This window comes from Apium graveolens, unplaced genomic scaffold (assembly GCF_009905375.1).
Source record: "Apium graveolens cultivar Ventura unplaced genomic scaffold, ASM990537v1 ctg8280, whole genome shotgun sequence".
NCBI classification, from domain to species: Eukaryota; Viridiplantae; Streptophyta; class Magnoliopsida; order Apiales; family Apiaceae; genus Apium; species Apium graveolens.
This window is the reverse complement of record NW_027421046.1, coordinates 23,010-38,438: the sequence shown is the minus strand read 5'-3', so window position 1 is coordinate 38,438 and position 15,429 is coordinate 23,010. Positions and strand designations below refer to the sequence as shown.

The window sequence follows — 15,429 nt, the reverse complement described above, 5'->3', positions numbered from 1 at the left end:
GATCCGCTAAAACATGACATATCTACAACGAACATATATCAAGGGATAATAACTTACTGTTAATTAGATAAAAATGCTTCACATAGTTACATGTTACCTCCAGCATTGGTCGAAGAAGGTTTGAAACACCCACAGAGACGACCCTTCTTTTTCCTGATGCTACTTCTTCTGCCACCGTGAATAAAATCTTGCAAGATAACTGTAGTTCTGCTCTTTGTCCTGGAAAATCTGTTAGTAACTTTGTTTTTCTTCCCATCTTCCAGTTGCAGCAAGGCGTAATGGATTTTTTGAATCTCTAACTGCAATCTTCCGATCTTCTCTGACTCTTTCCGCGCCTGTTCTGAAACTTTCTTTTTTTGGAAACTAGCTGCCTTCTCCAAGTCTATAGATCGTTGCCCATCTTAGAAACTGGAATGTCTTCAATCTTCCTAGTCATTTGACCATTCAGATTAATCAGTTGTATAGTTGTTTCTTCAGCTTCTAACAACTGCTCCTTAACAGTCTCCAAATCAACATTCTTAGTGTTTCTGCTCTTCTTGTTTGTGTCCAGTTTTCTTCTCAGATCCTGCACATTTGTCTGAATATTTGCCAGTTTCTGACCATCAGAAGCAAGTCTCTCTAATATCTTTTTCTTGTTCCCTCCTACTAGGCATTGACGTAGTCGTGGAGACCTGTAATTTATCAACACCCAGTTCCTTCTCCATGTCTAACTCTGAAGATGGATTTTCACTCTGATGCTCCACATATTCAAAGTCGTTGTAAACAACATTCTTTGTGGGTTCATAAACCTGGTTTTGTAGCTCAATCAAATTTTGATCAACACGGTGGTTATCTTCATTTGTTTCCCAACATAAACGTATCTGCTCAGCTGGAAGACTATTTCCTCTCCTGCTTCTTCCATATAATGAACCACCAGACACTTGGTTGAGTGGAAAACCTTTCATTAGAATCACATTCTTGACTTCGAGAATTTCAGGCATAGTTTTCTGGAACTTGAGATCATCCTCAAGTTTTTCGTCCTCCTTATATTTACTTTTCTGTCGAACTGATCTACCTCTAGATTTCAAGTCTAGAGTATCTTGCACAGAAGCTTCTAATTTCATGGCAGGCCTTGAACTCTCCAGTCTCTCAAGCCTGTTCATTTCTTCCACGACAACTTTTTCTACCTCTTTAATCCGGTTCTGCAACTTCTGCAATTCCAAAATTTCATCTAATACATGCAAATCTTGATCTTCCATCTTTTCATGAGCATGAAACTCCGACTCTATATCCTACAAAATGCAAATTATCAAGTATTAGACCAATCAATTCGAGTAGAACAACTGAAATGAGAACATATAATTCAAATTGACCACGTTCATACCACAGTTTCTAAGGAACAAAAGTGAAACGTTGACTAATAAAATGTGAGGATGTCAATCTTCAGCTAAACCCATTTAAAGTAACTTATAAAGTAATCGTAGAAAATTGATAACTACAACTAAAAAGATCTTTTAAACCAGCACACAAAATTATCTTTAAAAATTCCTGATATGCATTCATTTGCATATAAATTTTCCTCCAAGAAATCTCATTGGGTAATGGGTATTTGCATTCCAATTGATAACTAGTAAATTTGACACAAACTTATCTTAACTAAACACAAGAAATGAAAATAGTCCAGCCTAGGAAAAAAAGAGTTTGAACATTATGTATACAGAACTTGTGAAATTCAGTAAAATCAAAAAGTAATTAAATCAGTTTCATGAAAATATGTATAACCTTTGGTGTTTGATAGTTAGCTACATCAAGCTTTGCCCATGCATGGAAATTCTGCTCAAGAGAATACACTTCCTCCTTTATAGAATCAACAGCAGGAGAGTATGGAAATATCTGGGATTTCAATCCTCTAATTTCACTTGACTGGAAGCTTACTTCTTCTTTCAACAATTCGATTTCCTTTGTCTTTGAAGCATTTTCATCTTGCAAACTCCCACACACTCCACAAAGTTCATGCACCTTATCTTCAAAAAGCAGTTCACGAATTGCAGAAAGTTGAAGATCAAAACAAAATGTTGCAGCCTCGGCATCCCAGAGCTCAAACTCATTCTGTTTTTCTTGCAGTTCCGAACTTAAATACTCCTCTCTAATTCTTCTCTCCTTAATTTCTTCGCTTAACATAGCCAGCTCAAACTCTAAGTTTCCTTTCACTTCAAGCATATCTTGAAGATTCTTGTTCTGCTTGAAATTGTCTTCAGTCTTCTTTTGAATTACAATCTCTAGATTTTCTCTTATGGATTCTGACTCTTCATATTCTTTCTTCATCCTATCCACAGCTCTTTGCAATTCTGAGTTCAAATTCTCAACCACTGCAAGCTTCATTTCTGCATCAAAGAGCTCTTCTTCCCCTTCGCTCAGGTAATCATTTGCACTTAATAATTCTAGCTTCAGTCTACAGTTCAAATTTTTAAACTCAGAGAGATCCATCTCCAGTTTCTCAAGTAAATCTGCCATAAACAATTTTTCTATTTCATGCATGCCTAACTCCTCTCGCAATGTACTCACCTCATTTACAAGTTCACAGTTAACTTCGAAAAGTTTGCATATATTTTCTGAAAGTAATTTCAACTCCTCTGCATTCTTAGTCCTCAAACTACTGAAAATTGTTGAAAGATTACCACATGCTGATGAAATTTTGATGACAGCGCTATCTTCCCCATTCACTTTTGGTATATTCTGCATCATATCTGAGAATGATTTCGACAGAGCTCTGTTTCCTTCAAATGTTTGAATACTCTTCCTTTGATTCGAGGAAAGAATTCTGCATGCCAGCCTGCTTAATGTTCAGATTTTGCGCTTCAGCATTAAGCACCTTAACATGGTGGTTTCCCATGGTCACAGATCTCAATTTTCTGTTCATCTCAAGAAGTTTGTGCCACTCACTTTGCATAATCAAATACTGATCTGACATAGTTTTCGAAACCTGGTCCATGCAATTTTTCTCTGATTCAACTTCTAAGCCCTCTAACCTCAGATGCCCAAATAAAGTTAGGAGAAGTGAGTTCTCAATAACTAGCCGTTGCATGTCATCATTGTATTTCGAGAGAGAGTGCTTCATCATTCTAATATCCTCTAATATATGTTGCACTGATATATGATCATTTCCAGAAACATTTTCAGAGCCAATACTTGAACCATTTTCAAGAGCCTTCCGAACTTGACGCAATCCCGATCTCAGCTTCTCAATTTCAACCAACATGAATTCCTCTTCCACCTGTTGCTCAAGATTTTCATTCTCCAGCTCTGAAATCAACTGATCCGCCAATTTGGAAGCTTCAATTTGTTTCTGACACTCAGTCAATAGCAAATAATTTTTTTCTTCCATATCTGCCACAAATTTCTGCAGGATATAGATCTCGAACTGGGAAACAACAGATTTTTCAAATTCTTCTTGAAAATCTTTCTTACTTTGCCTACTTTCTTCCTGGAGGAGGAAAATTCGCTCCTCAAGACTAGCCAACCTGGATTCAGTCAGCTGTTTTAAACTTTCATGCTCATGTTTCCCCACTTCCAGGGAAACCATTAAATCTTCTAGTGGAGAGTGTGGTGTTTCTTTTGCCATCTTCATTCCAGAGTAGTTTCCTTCGAATTCTATAAATCTCTTTTCCAAATTAATAATTTTTCTTTCAACTATTTCCAACTGTGCAGCAAGTGTGCTTCTTTCATGTCGAAGATTAGCTTTCTCATCACCAAGAAACTGGCATAGTTCTTCTAAGCTCTTTGATTTCTCTCTTAAACTTTGCAACTCGCTATTTGCAAAACACAGTGAACTTTCAGAAACACTGTTTTGCTCTGAGAGTTCCTGCATAGTCTTGGTGATAACTTTTAACTGGGATATAAGAGCCTCTTTCTCAGCAACAAGGGCACATTTTTCGCCTTGCAGGATGTTGCAAGATTCTTGCAGTACCTTAGCTTGCTCCTGTGATCCTTCCAAATTACTAGTAACATCTGACAGGGAGCTCTCAAGTGCAGCATTTTTCTCCAAAAGTTCCACCATGTTTACTAACTTTTTGTAAAGGATTTCTTTTTCATCTTTGTCCTTCTCATTCATTTGTTTCAACTGCAAGTTCTCATCCTGCAACTCCCTTACTGAAGTGCCAAAGCATTTCGGATCTAAACCAACCATCTCCACTTGTTTTATTAATGTTTGGTAGTTTCTGTTCAAGTAGACTATTTCCTCTTTAAGACAGGAAATTTCATTCTGAAGAGCATTACTTTGACCCAATTGCATTTCTACTTCTTCATTAAATCTCTCCTTCATCCTAGTCAAGCCAATTATTTCATTTTGCAAAGCCTTCATAGACTTTGTAGAAGATGAATTTTGTTCCTTTAAACTACAATTTTCATCCTTAATCTGCTGAATGTCTTCCTCCAGACCATGCCTGCACAAATTTATGTCCTTCAACATCTCAAGCCCATTTTTAAGCTCCAATGTCAAATTTCTCTGCTCCTCTGAGATTGGCAGTGCATATTCTGCAATTTAACGAGGGTAGCTTCAACATGAGCATACCTTGAGCGTTCATCTTGCAGACACGCCTGGAGCTTTTCTAGGTCTCCATGCTTCTCAGTAAGTTCTTTCTCTTTCAGAGTGATCTTCTTGAATAGATTGTCTGCCTCCAATCGTAGTGTTCGATTTGACATCTCCAACGTATCACATTTGTCTTCAGCAGTTTTAAGTTTTGTAGCCCCCGACAGAATTTCATTTTTCAGGAAACTGATTTCCCCTTGGGCACAGGAGATTTCACTCTCCAGATTAGATATTTTCTGTAAGCAAACCTTATACTGAAGAGCTGTAGCCTCTTTCTGTGCAGTAACTTCAGCAAGAATTACCTTGAGCTTCGCAACTTCGGTTTCAGCTACCTCAGCTTGCTGTTTAAGATGTCTTGCATCACTTTCCACGACGAATACCTTTTTCTCCAAATCAGATATCTTCTCTAGACACTGTTTGTACTGAAGAAGCCCTGCTTCCTTTTCCCCCTCTAATTGGGAAAGTTCTTTCTTTGAGATTTGAGTTTCAATCTCTGCTTTAAGTGTTCGCTCCTCAAGTTCTTTTGCATCAGCTTGGGTGTGCAAAATCGTGATCTCCAGGTTAGATATCCTTTCCAGGAAATCCTTGTTTCTATCAGAAACAGCATCCCTTTCTGCCTCCACTTTAACAATGGCTTCCTTCAATGAAGATAATTCAGATTCAGCTTTGCTCGCTTGTCCACTTAGCTTCTTTGAATCCATTTCTGCAGAGATAAGTTCACTCTTCAAACTCGATAACTTGTCAACATTCTGTTGATATTGATATTGAACAGCTTCTTTTACAGCCTGCATATCAGTCAGTGCCTTCTTCAAGTATTGAACTTCTCTTTCAGCTTTAGCAGCACGCTCAGACTCAGAAAGGAACTTGACATTCAGTTCCAGATTTTCATTCAATAATTTAGCCACTTCGTTCCGTGGACCGTTTAGTAAACTTCCTTCTTCAGACTTTATGTTACCTGGCACCCCTCCTGTGCCAAAAATTGAATCGTGATGTTGCATCCCTGTGACATCAGAATCTCCCGGATGAAATTGAAAAACCTGAGCTGAATGTTGATCAGATGCAGGAGACATCAATGCATTCTTATCTGAGTCATCTTTATTGAAAAATGAAGTACTGATAAGCGGAATTCCGGGCATGTGAAGTTCTGTCACATTGGCAGATCCTGAAGGTGACTCATCAGCCAGTGCAAAAGGTACCTGGTCAGGAAATGCATTTGCCATGGTTCGATGAGCTTGGCGAAGCTCCCCTGTCGCATAATCATACCTTTCAGCTAGTGCACGATATGCTCGGTAAAACTCCTCAACCAGTTTTATGAGTTCAGGTCGCTTTTTATAATACATCTCCGCTCTTCTTGCAAAGGAATCAGCGTCTTCTTCAATGAGCTTAATCATTGATTTTACTTTAGCATCCATATCTGTTCAAACAAGATGCATTGTGTTCAGATCTGAAGTACGATATGCAGAGGCAAAGAAACAAGTTAAAAATTAATTTAATTTTCATGTACATCCTTCAGGTTTGCAGAAATTTAGTTGTATCAGTACATTGTTGTAACTGTATCTCTGAGGGCGTACAACTTGGAAGTTATAACAGAAATAGATATTTGTTTAAGAGTATGCATCCATTTAAAGCTTTAATTAGTGGATGGATAAAAATGATAACATTAACATATATAGATCAACACAAATCCCTTTAAGTTATGTTAAACAACATATTTTATGCTAATCTCTTGTCATAAATATAAGCTCAAATCCATATTCCTCGGACATCCTCTCAGATAGGCAATTTGCAGAAAATATCACTAATAAATAAACTGCATTGAGCAGGTAGTAGCTGCCAGAAGAGATACTCATCCTTAAAAAATATACAAGGAAAAAACAATACCTGTAAGATTATCTTGTAGCCATTTGGAATTCTTCGGGCTAATGTGGCTGTCCCACCACCAAGAATACAAGCGACTTGACTCAGAGTGTGCCAATGTCGCCATGGCTCCAACAAAACCTCCCAGAAAACTTCTAACAACTAGTAGCTAACGATCGATCAAGACTGATGACTAGCTCTCTTACACCTGTCCACACATAAGTTAGTTAAAAACGGCAGCAGAATGCAAAAGCTAAACACATAAAATTCAAGAGCGCTTAACAGCTAACATCGGCTTCCAGAGCTACTACATTTCACAAATTAACAACTTGATCAAAGACACATTTACATGGTAACATCTAAATGGAAAATGCAACTCAATGATTCAACATCCAAGCCACTAAACACAACAATTCTGATCGATATAAAGAGAAAACTTAATTAAAATCTTAAACCTCATTAATTTAACAAGCTGCAATTTTTCATATATTACTAGCCTATCCATATCAATTAGTAGGAACATCAACATTATATTAAAAAACATAAATCGTAAACATCAATACTTGATCCCAATTCAAGAAATAACTCATCACAAACTAACAAAAAAAAAACTTTTCCAACAGAATAAATAAACAAACAAAACACACATATAATCCAAACATAGACCAATTCAACCAACCAAACCAAAATCAAACACAAAAAAACATGATCTTTGCATAAAATGGCCAAAAGGGTATCCGAAAAGCTATCAAGATCATCAAACTAATGACTAAAAAAAACTAACCAATTTCCTAAAATTTCAGCAAATGTGAATAATCTGATGAATGATCACAACTAAAAAGGCTCTCGTCTGCATAACACCAATCACCCCATTTCTCCTCACCAGCAAACAAAAATCTCTCCCATAAATCTCTCCAGAGTAGCTCTTAAATTTAATGTATGATTGGTAGTGTGTAAGTATCAGTGTGTGTTTGTGTGTGAAAATGTTGACAAACTGTAAAGAAAAAGACAGCTTGAGTATAAAAATGAAAAAAAGTTAAAAAAGTAACAGTATTTTTGTCTAAAGGGTGCAATTATTTAAGCAAAATAAGAAAAAAAAAATGATTATCCTATATATACGCGTAATTGATTATGGACATTTATTACTATATACATGGATTGTCAAGGATATTACAAAATCTTGAATATTTCATTATGCAATATAATAAATTTAATGCTTAAATTGCAGTTAAAGTTTTTATATGTTAATAGGAATATATTGGATATCAATCAATGTGGATTTTCATCATGCATACAGCTACTTTTTCTTGTGACTCGTCTACCGTTTAAAAATTGAAAATTAATTAACAATGGGACAAATATTCTTCATGGATTTGTCATAATGCTTTTCATGTTTTGCATTCAAATTATAAAAAATGTAAATTCCCGAAAACCACGACGGAATTTTGAGTTATCTATATTTCATATTCTATTTACAAGTATTTTTTACCGGGTAAATGATAAATTTAACCTATTTTATATAAAATTAATAAAAATAACCAATTTCTACAAAGCTGACCAATTTTGCCTGATGGGATACCCGACTGTTGAGTATTCATTTTATTTGAGATATTCAACTTTCAGTGGAATATGTTATATATGAAATACCCAAGTATCAGTGTACTGAAATACCCAAGTATCAGTGTACTATCTTATAAAAATTAGGATACTCAAGTGACAGTGGAGTATTCAATCGGCTAAAATTGGTCACTTTTTTCAGAATGATTATTTTTGTTAATTTTTAAAAAAAATCAGCTATTTTTTTCATTTTTCTTTTTTACCATACAATTTTTTCCGTCTAAATTTAATGTATTTGTTTTTTAAATAATTTTAGATATACTAAATTGGTATCAAATAAATTCCAAATCTCGCATGTAAATTTCTCAAAAATTCTGATGAAAGGCAAACATTAAAGGAAAATAGGGATCATATAATTAACCCCACCTCACTGTCCATTTATGGGTGGAAAACATGGGCACCCATCGTAAGAGCATTAATTATTTTTAGTGTTCATCATAAATCATAAATTGTGAGAATATTATAGATAGCAGGAAGTCAATATTGAGTAAACACTTATCTAAAATTTTAAGATGTTAAAGGAATGTCTTAATAAGAATATATAGTTAGTAGCAAGTGTTGTATATTTTGCAGGAATCAGGCAAAAAAGCGCAAGGTGGTAACGAAGAGAAGGATAGTGCAGAAATCGAAAAGATTTCAAATCAACAATATCACCCTTGTGATCTCTGTACTTTGGAAGATATGTGCTGTCAGACTTAACAGAATAAAGCCTTTTCTGTTTCTGAATTTGACTCTTCAAAAGTTTGCAGCACTTTCTGTTATTTTGTCATTCACTTGAAATAAGAATAATACATGTTCCAGTTCTTTAAAATACTTTAGTGGAATGGCATTTTCCCTATGATAAACCCTACTGAAAGGCATATGTTAAGCCTATTTGTTTATTCGAGGATTTAACTCAACTCAAATAAGAATATAATAAGTAAATAGTGGATCTATCGTCAGAGAGATCTCACAAAGTAACATCTGTCAAAGGGTTAAGAAACATTGTTCATCTACAGACTTGAAGATTCACTGGAAGAAGCTCAAGTAATTGATCAAGCCTCAGTGATATAAATCAAGATTGTAGATTTAACCAAGTGACAGAGATCTCGTCAGGGTATCAATTAATTACAGGAATTTAATCTGAAGAAAATCAAGACTTGGAGAAACATCACAGAAGTTAGTCATTCATGAACCAGACAGTACATCGAGTGTCACATTCAAGTGGTGAAATGGATTCAGTGATTTTCAGAAGATTGTCAGAAGAGTGGTTGATGTTCAGAGTAGTATTAATTCTCTATTAATTAATTAAGTCATTTAATTTAATTAAGAAATAAACTTCAAATCTGCAAAGATAATTTATTGATTAATGAATTAATGGTTAAGTTAATTCTGAATTATATTATGCATTTTTCAAAAATGATTTTGGATTTATATTCAAAAAGAAAATCCCAGCAAAACAGATTTGAACTGGTATGACAATTGGATTGTCATACCGAAAGTCCTACCAAGTCTTTCTGGATAGTTCTACCAAGTCATTCTATTGTCCTACCGATAGTCTTTCCAAGTCAAGTAATTGTCCTACCGAAAGTTCTACAAGTTCAAAGGATTGTCTTGCTAGTTCATTTTGGATGTCTTGCTAGTTCATTTGGATTGTCTTGCCGAATGTCATGCTGATTCAATTCGAGTGATTGTTTACTTAAACAAACAGAAGCAGATCATTTGTCAACAAGATAATTGAATACACAGCCAACCACTGAAGAACACAAAACAAACAGAAGCAGAGAAATTATTGTAAAATTCTCAGAGCATTTATTTCTAGCAGTTATTGTTAAATCCAATCCACTAGAAATTCTTTTGTTGTTCTTGTGTAACTATCTAGCGGATCAAAATCCCTAGAACTTTATCTCAAATCGCTTTTAGCATTTGATTCTAATTATTGCAAAAATAGAAAAAGTTCATGTCGAATTTATTCTAAATTTGTGATAATTAATTTGAGATTAATTCCTTGTAACAGATACCGTTGTTGTAACACATTTCAAGTTTAATAAAAGTTTATTTAACTTGAATTTTGTTTCAATTTTTATTCCGATTTTATTCGATTAAACGGTATAGTTTTGTATTCAACGACCCCTTCTACAAACATATTGGGACCTAACGATGGTATCAGAGTCCTTCTGATTAACGGTACAAATCAAAGATCCTAGACTTTTGTGTTTCTTTCACTCCTTGAATTTTTTATTCACTCAAAAAATTCATAATGACTACACAAAAAGTTGGAAACCGTTAAAATTCCACTATTACGATAAAGAAAATTATATCATGTGGAAGAAGAAGATGCTATTGTTTTTACAAGTTGCTAATCCCAAATATCTGAAGTGTTAAAGAAGGGTCCAAAAATTCCTATGGTTATTGAACCAGAGGTAATAGAAAATGATGTGGTGATCACCAAAGCTTAGAACTTATGTAAAGAATCCTGAGGATTTTTCTCTTGCTGAAAAGAAGAAGCCTCCCTGGATGCTAGCCTTCAATTAATTTTAGTAGATTCCCTTGATCCCTTGATGAATAGACATGTGATGAATTGTAAAGATTCCAAACATATCTGGAAACTATTGAGGTTATTAATGAAGGCACAGAGGAAGTTAGGGAGAACAAGTTAGAAATCCTAACCTCTGAGTATGATATTTTTAATCCAATCCAGGAGAAGGAATCACTGAAGTGTTTGAGAGGTACAATGCATTGATCAACAACCTGACATTAATGGTAAATACTATTCCATCAGGGAGGTCAACAAAAAGTTCCTTTTAACCACTGCCAACTCATCTCGAACATAGAATCACTGCCATAAGAGAAGCAAGAGATCTGAGTGAGATTTCTTTGGAAAGGCTCTATGGTGTGTTAAAGACTTATGAGTTGGAGCTAGATTCAGAAGAAGGAAGTTTACGGGAAAGGAAGAGTGGTCAGCACGTCTACTGCTCTAGTAGCTTATGAACAACAGCAACAACCAGCAATATCAACAACAATCTCAACAGTCAGAAAAGAATGGTACAGTCTTCCAAGGTTGAGAAAATGTGATAGTAGCAGAATTTGATCCTCCTACTACAAATGAATCAGAGATGATTTTTATTCCTTGGAAGAACTAGAGCAATTGGAGGATGAGTCAATGGCTCCTGATTGTCAAGAGATTCTCAAATGTCAGATTCAAAAGGAATCCCAAGTTCAAGTACAAGTCCAACTACACAGATTCCAAAGGTGGATCTTCATCCTACTAACACCGACAGTGGTGGGTACAAAACAGGGATGGTTGATCGAAGCACCATTCGATGCTTCAACTGTAATGAGTTGGGGACCACTTTGCCACAGAATACAGGAAGCCAAAACACTTTAGGAAGAACTCTATTGATTCTAATCAGAAGAGTAAAGTCTGAAAGGGCTTACCTCGGCAAAGGGAAGAAGCTGGGATGATACTGACAGTGAAGATGAAGAAGTTGGGAATCTTGCTCTCATGGCTAGTGATGCAAATACCTCATCGTCAAGAAAAGAGGTAAAATTTACTGATGCTGAATTAGTTTATCAATCTAGGAGGTTCCTTAGATTGTGCTCGTCGTGGATAATGAATTGTTAAATCACAAATCAAAGACCTTGAGAAAGAGGTCAATGAATTAAGACTTGTGCACATTAATCAAGATAAATTAAAAGAACAAGTATCTTTTCTAGAGAATAGAGTTGACTGTTATAGACAACTTGAAACTATTCTTCAAAGACAAGATCACCTGGATCTTGAGGCTAAGGTAAAGCTTACTTTAATTCTTGTTCGAAGTCCAAAGAGTTTTACAATAAGCAAGCTGTTAATCAAACATTGAATAGGTTATGATTACAATGCTGCTATTGGAAAATTAGGTATAAACTCCCCTCCTCATGTCTGTGCTAAAGGCAGGGAAGTACCACATGTGCTTAAGGGTGTTGATGAACCCCTCTATAAAGAATACAATTATTGAACCATTTGATGAGACCTCATTTATTATTCAAGAAGAAATCTGTGCTGAAGATAATGCTAATGAGAAAGCTGTCTCCAAGTCAAGTGTGTCAAAAGTTCCAGTCAAGGTTGTGAAAGCAACTGAGACTAACTCAGACACACATGAGTTGGAAACACAAATGCCATGTCTACCATGGCATAAGTTGCCTATTGTTAATCCCTCTCATAAAGCATGTGGTGTTCCTGATTGTATGTCTTGTGCTTTTAATCTGATGTATGCTCATTTTAATGGTAAGCATGTTTCTAATGATAAGACTACTCCTCGTCAGCATGTGAATAATAGAAAGCATGATAGGTCTAAGACTGCTAGTCCTCCTAAAGCTAGAAAGGAGATATTTGTGCCTAAGCCTAAACAGAAATTTGACAAGGCTTGTTCACAAGGTCAAATGTCCAGTCATTGAGAAAGTTGAGAATATTAAAATTAAGAATGTTGTTTTGCCTGATAAAGGCCAATTTTACAAGTATGCCGGACCCAACCAAGCTTGGGTTCCGAAGAAGGTCTAATCCATTTGTATTGCAGGGCATTAAACAGGTACAACCGGTAGTGTGGATTCTTGACAGCGGATCGTCAAGACATATGACCGGAGATAGAGCCCTGATATCAAATGTGGTTGAGAAAGCTGGCCCAGTGGTTACCTTGGAGATAACAACAAAGGTTTAACGGAGGGATATGGTTGTTTGCTAGCTGGAAATGTTATCATTGAAAATGTGTATGTTGTGCAAGGACTTGAACACAATCTGCTTAGCATTAGTCAGTTCTGTGACAACGGCTACAATGTTTTATTCGACAAGCTGAAGTGTCGATTCTGCACAAGAAAAGTGAAAAACCCTCCTTGATGGGAATCCGGAAAGGAAATCTGTTCGTAGCTGACATGAACTCTGGAAGCAATCATGAAGTCAATTGTTTCCATGCAAAGGCATCATCAGATGAGAGTTGGCTATGGCCACAAGAGACTTTCTCATCTCAATTTCAAAACAATGAATTCTCTTGTCAAAAGAGAATTGGTCAGAGGTCTGCCTCAGCTGGAATTCTCCCTAGAAGGACTATGTGAGGCTTGCCAGAAAGGAAAGTCAAAGAAAGCAAGTCACAAGAGGCACTGACATATCTTCCATAACTAGTGTTCTGCAATTATTGCACATGGATTTATTTGGACCAGTTAATGTCCTTTCCGATGTCAAAGAAGTGTTACTGTCTTGTGATAGTTGATGACTATTTCCTATACGTGGGTTTTATTTCTCACTCTAAGGATGAAACACACAAGTTGTGATTGATCATATCAAGATGATTGAGTTAGATTCTAATGTCCCTGTTAGAGCAATAAGGTCAGATAATGGAACAGAATTCAAGAATCACTTCTCAATGGATTCTGTACAGACAAAGGGATTACCAGACAATTTTTCAGCTCCTAGAACCCCTCAGCAAAATGGAATGGTAGAAAGGAAGAATCGTACATTGATTGAAGCTGCAAGAACGATGTTAAGTGAATCAGGTCTTCCAATGTACTTTTGGGATGAAGCTGTCAATACTGTATGTTATACTCAGAATCGAACTCTAATCAACAAAGACTTCATGAAAACTCCTTGTGAGATTTTGAATGAACAGAAACCTTCTATCAAATACTTTCATGTATTTGGTGCCAGATGCTTCGTGCTCAAGGATGGAGATGATCGTCGTGGTAAATTCGAGGCAAAGGCATATGAGGGTATTTTTGTTGATATGGAAGAAGATCATACAGAGTGTATATCATTGATCAACACAAAGTAACTGAAAGTGTCAATGTTACATTTGATGACACTAAAACTCCCTAGTATCCAAACTGAAGATCCTTTTGAGAAACTGAAGTTTGATGATATGTCAGATTCAGAATCAGAACATGGTCAAGAACCTGAGGTTGTTGCTGGGTGAAGAACCTGTTAATCATGATGATACTCAAGGTAATAGTGATGGAAACTTTGGCAATAATGGAGATACCACTATTACTGACGGAGAATCTTCAAGTCAACATGGCAACAACTCAGGGGGAGATGGCTGAAGGATCATCTAGTAGGACACAACATCCCAATGAATTTCAAGGCGAATCCATCAAGATCAAATCTTCCAAGACAGACTGTCTGAATAAAGCTCATCCTTTTGAGTTCATTATTGGTGATCCAGATGTTGGAGTCAGAACTAGACGTGCTACTCAAAATGAGTGTCTGTTCTCAGGATTTCTTTCTGAGATGGAACCTAAGAAGATTGAGGAAGCACTGACTGATCCAGATTGGGTGATTGCTATGCAAGATGAACTCAATCAGTTTTGAAAGTCAACAAGTCTGGAAACTGGTACCTAGACCTACACACAAGAAAGTTGTTGGTACTAGGTGGGTATTCAGGAATAAACTAGATGAAGATGGTTGTGGTTACAAGAAACAAAGCAAGACTGGTAGCTAAAGGGTATTCTCAAGCTGAAGGCATTGATTATGATGAAACCTATGCTCCAGTGGCTAGACTAGAGGCAATCAGGATATTTTTGGCATTTGCAGCATGCTCTAACTTTAAAGTTTATCAAATGGATGTCAAGAGAGCCTTTCTGAATGGAAAGCTGGATGAAGAGGTATATGTAGAGCAACCTCCTGGTTTTGAAGATCCAGATCATTTGGATTTTGTCTTCTTCTTTTCAAGGCTATCTATGGACTCAAACAGTCTCCGAGATAATGGTATGACACTCTCTCTGAATTTCTTATTGAAAATAGCTTTATTAGAGGTGTCATAGACAAAACTCTCTTTTCTAAAAATATAAGAATGATACTATATTAGTCCAAGTCTATGTGGATGATATAATATTTGGGTCTACTAATGATAATCTCTATAAGAGATTTGCTAAGTTAATGCCACAGCAAGTTTGAAATGAGCATGGGAGAGCTGAAGTTCTTTCTTGGATTACAAGTAAATCAAAGGTTAGATGGAACGTTTATTTGTCAATCCAAGTATCTCAAGGAACTCCTCAAAAAGTACAATCTAGAGGATTCTGCATCAGCAAGGACTCCATCAACTACAGTTGTCAAGCTTGGACCATGTGAAAACTCCATTAAGGTAGATGTTACAAGTTACAAAGGTATGATTGGCTCGTTACTCTATCTTACTGCAAGTAGACCATATATTATATATGATACATGCTTATGTGCAAGGTTCCAAGCGGATCCTAGAGATTTTCATCTCGTTGCTGTTAAACGAATCTTAAGATATCTTAAGGGAATACCAAATCTAGGTATTTGGTACCCCTAAAGAATCTGGTTTTAACCTTGTTGGATATACAGATTCAGATTACGCAGGAAGTGTTGTTGATAGGAAAAGCACCTCAGGGAGTTGTCAATTCCTAGGTAGAAGGCTAGT

The 15,429-nt window shown here is 36.1% G+C and overlaps 1 protein-coding gene and 1 pseudogene across 1 annotated transcript; both read right to left on the bottom strand.

Annotated features, from left to right (window-relative positions):
• Positions 1–602: 602 nt before the first annotated feature.
• LOC141704827 (protein NETWORKED 1A-like) lies at positions 603–2,764 on the bottom strand. The gene is made up of 2 exons (XM_074507993.1): positions 1,762–2,764; positions 603–1,271 (listed from the first exon to the last, which is right to left on the bottom strand). The coding sequence occupies exons 1-2, from the start codon at positions 2,722–2,724 to the stop codon at positions 603–605; spliced, it is 1,632 nt and encodes a 543-aa protein (XP_074364094.1). The 5' UTR covers positions 2,725–2,764.
• Positions 2,765–2,773: 9 nt separating this feature from the next.
• LOC141704828 (protein NETWORKED 1B-like) lies at positions 2,774–7,432 on the bottom strand (annotated as a pseudogene).
• Between the last annotated feature and the right edge of the window lie 7,997 nt (positions 7,433–15,429).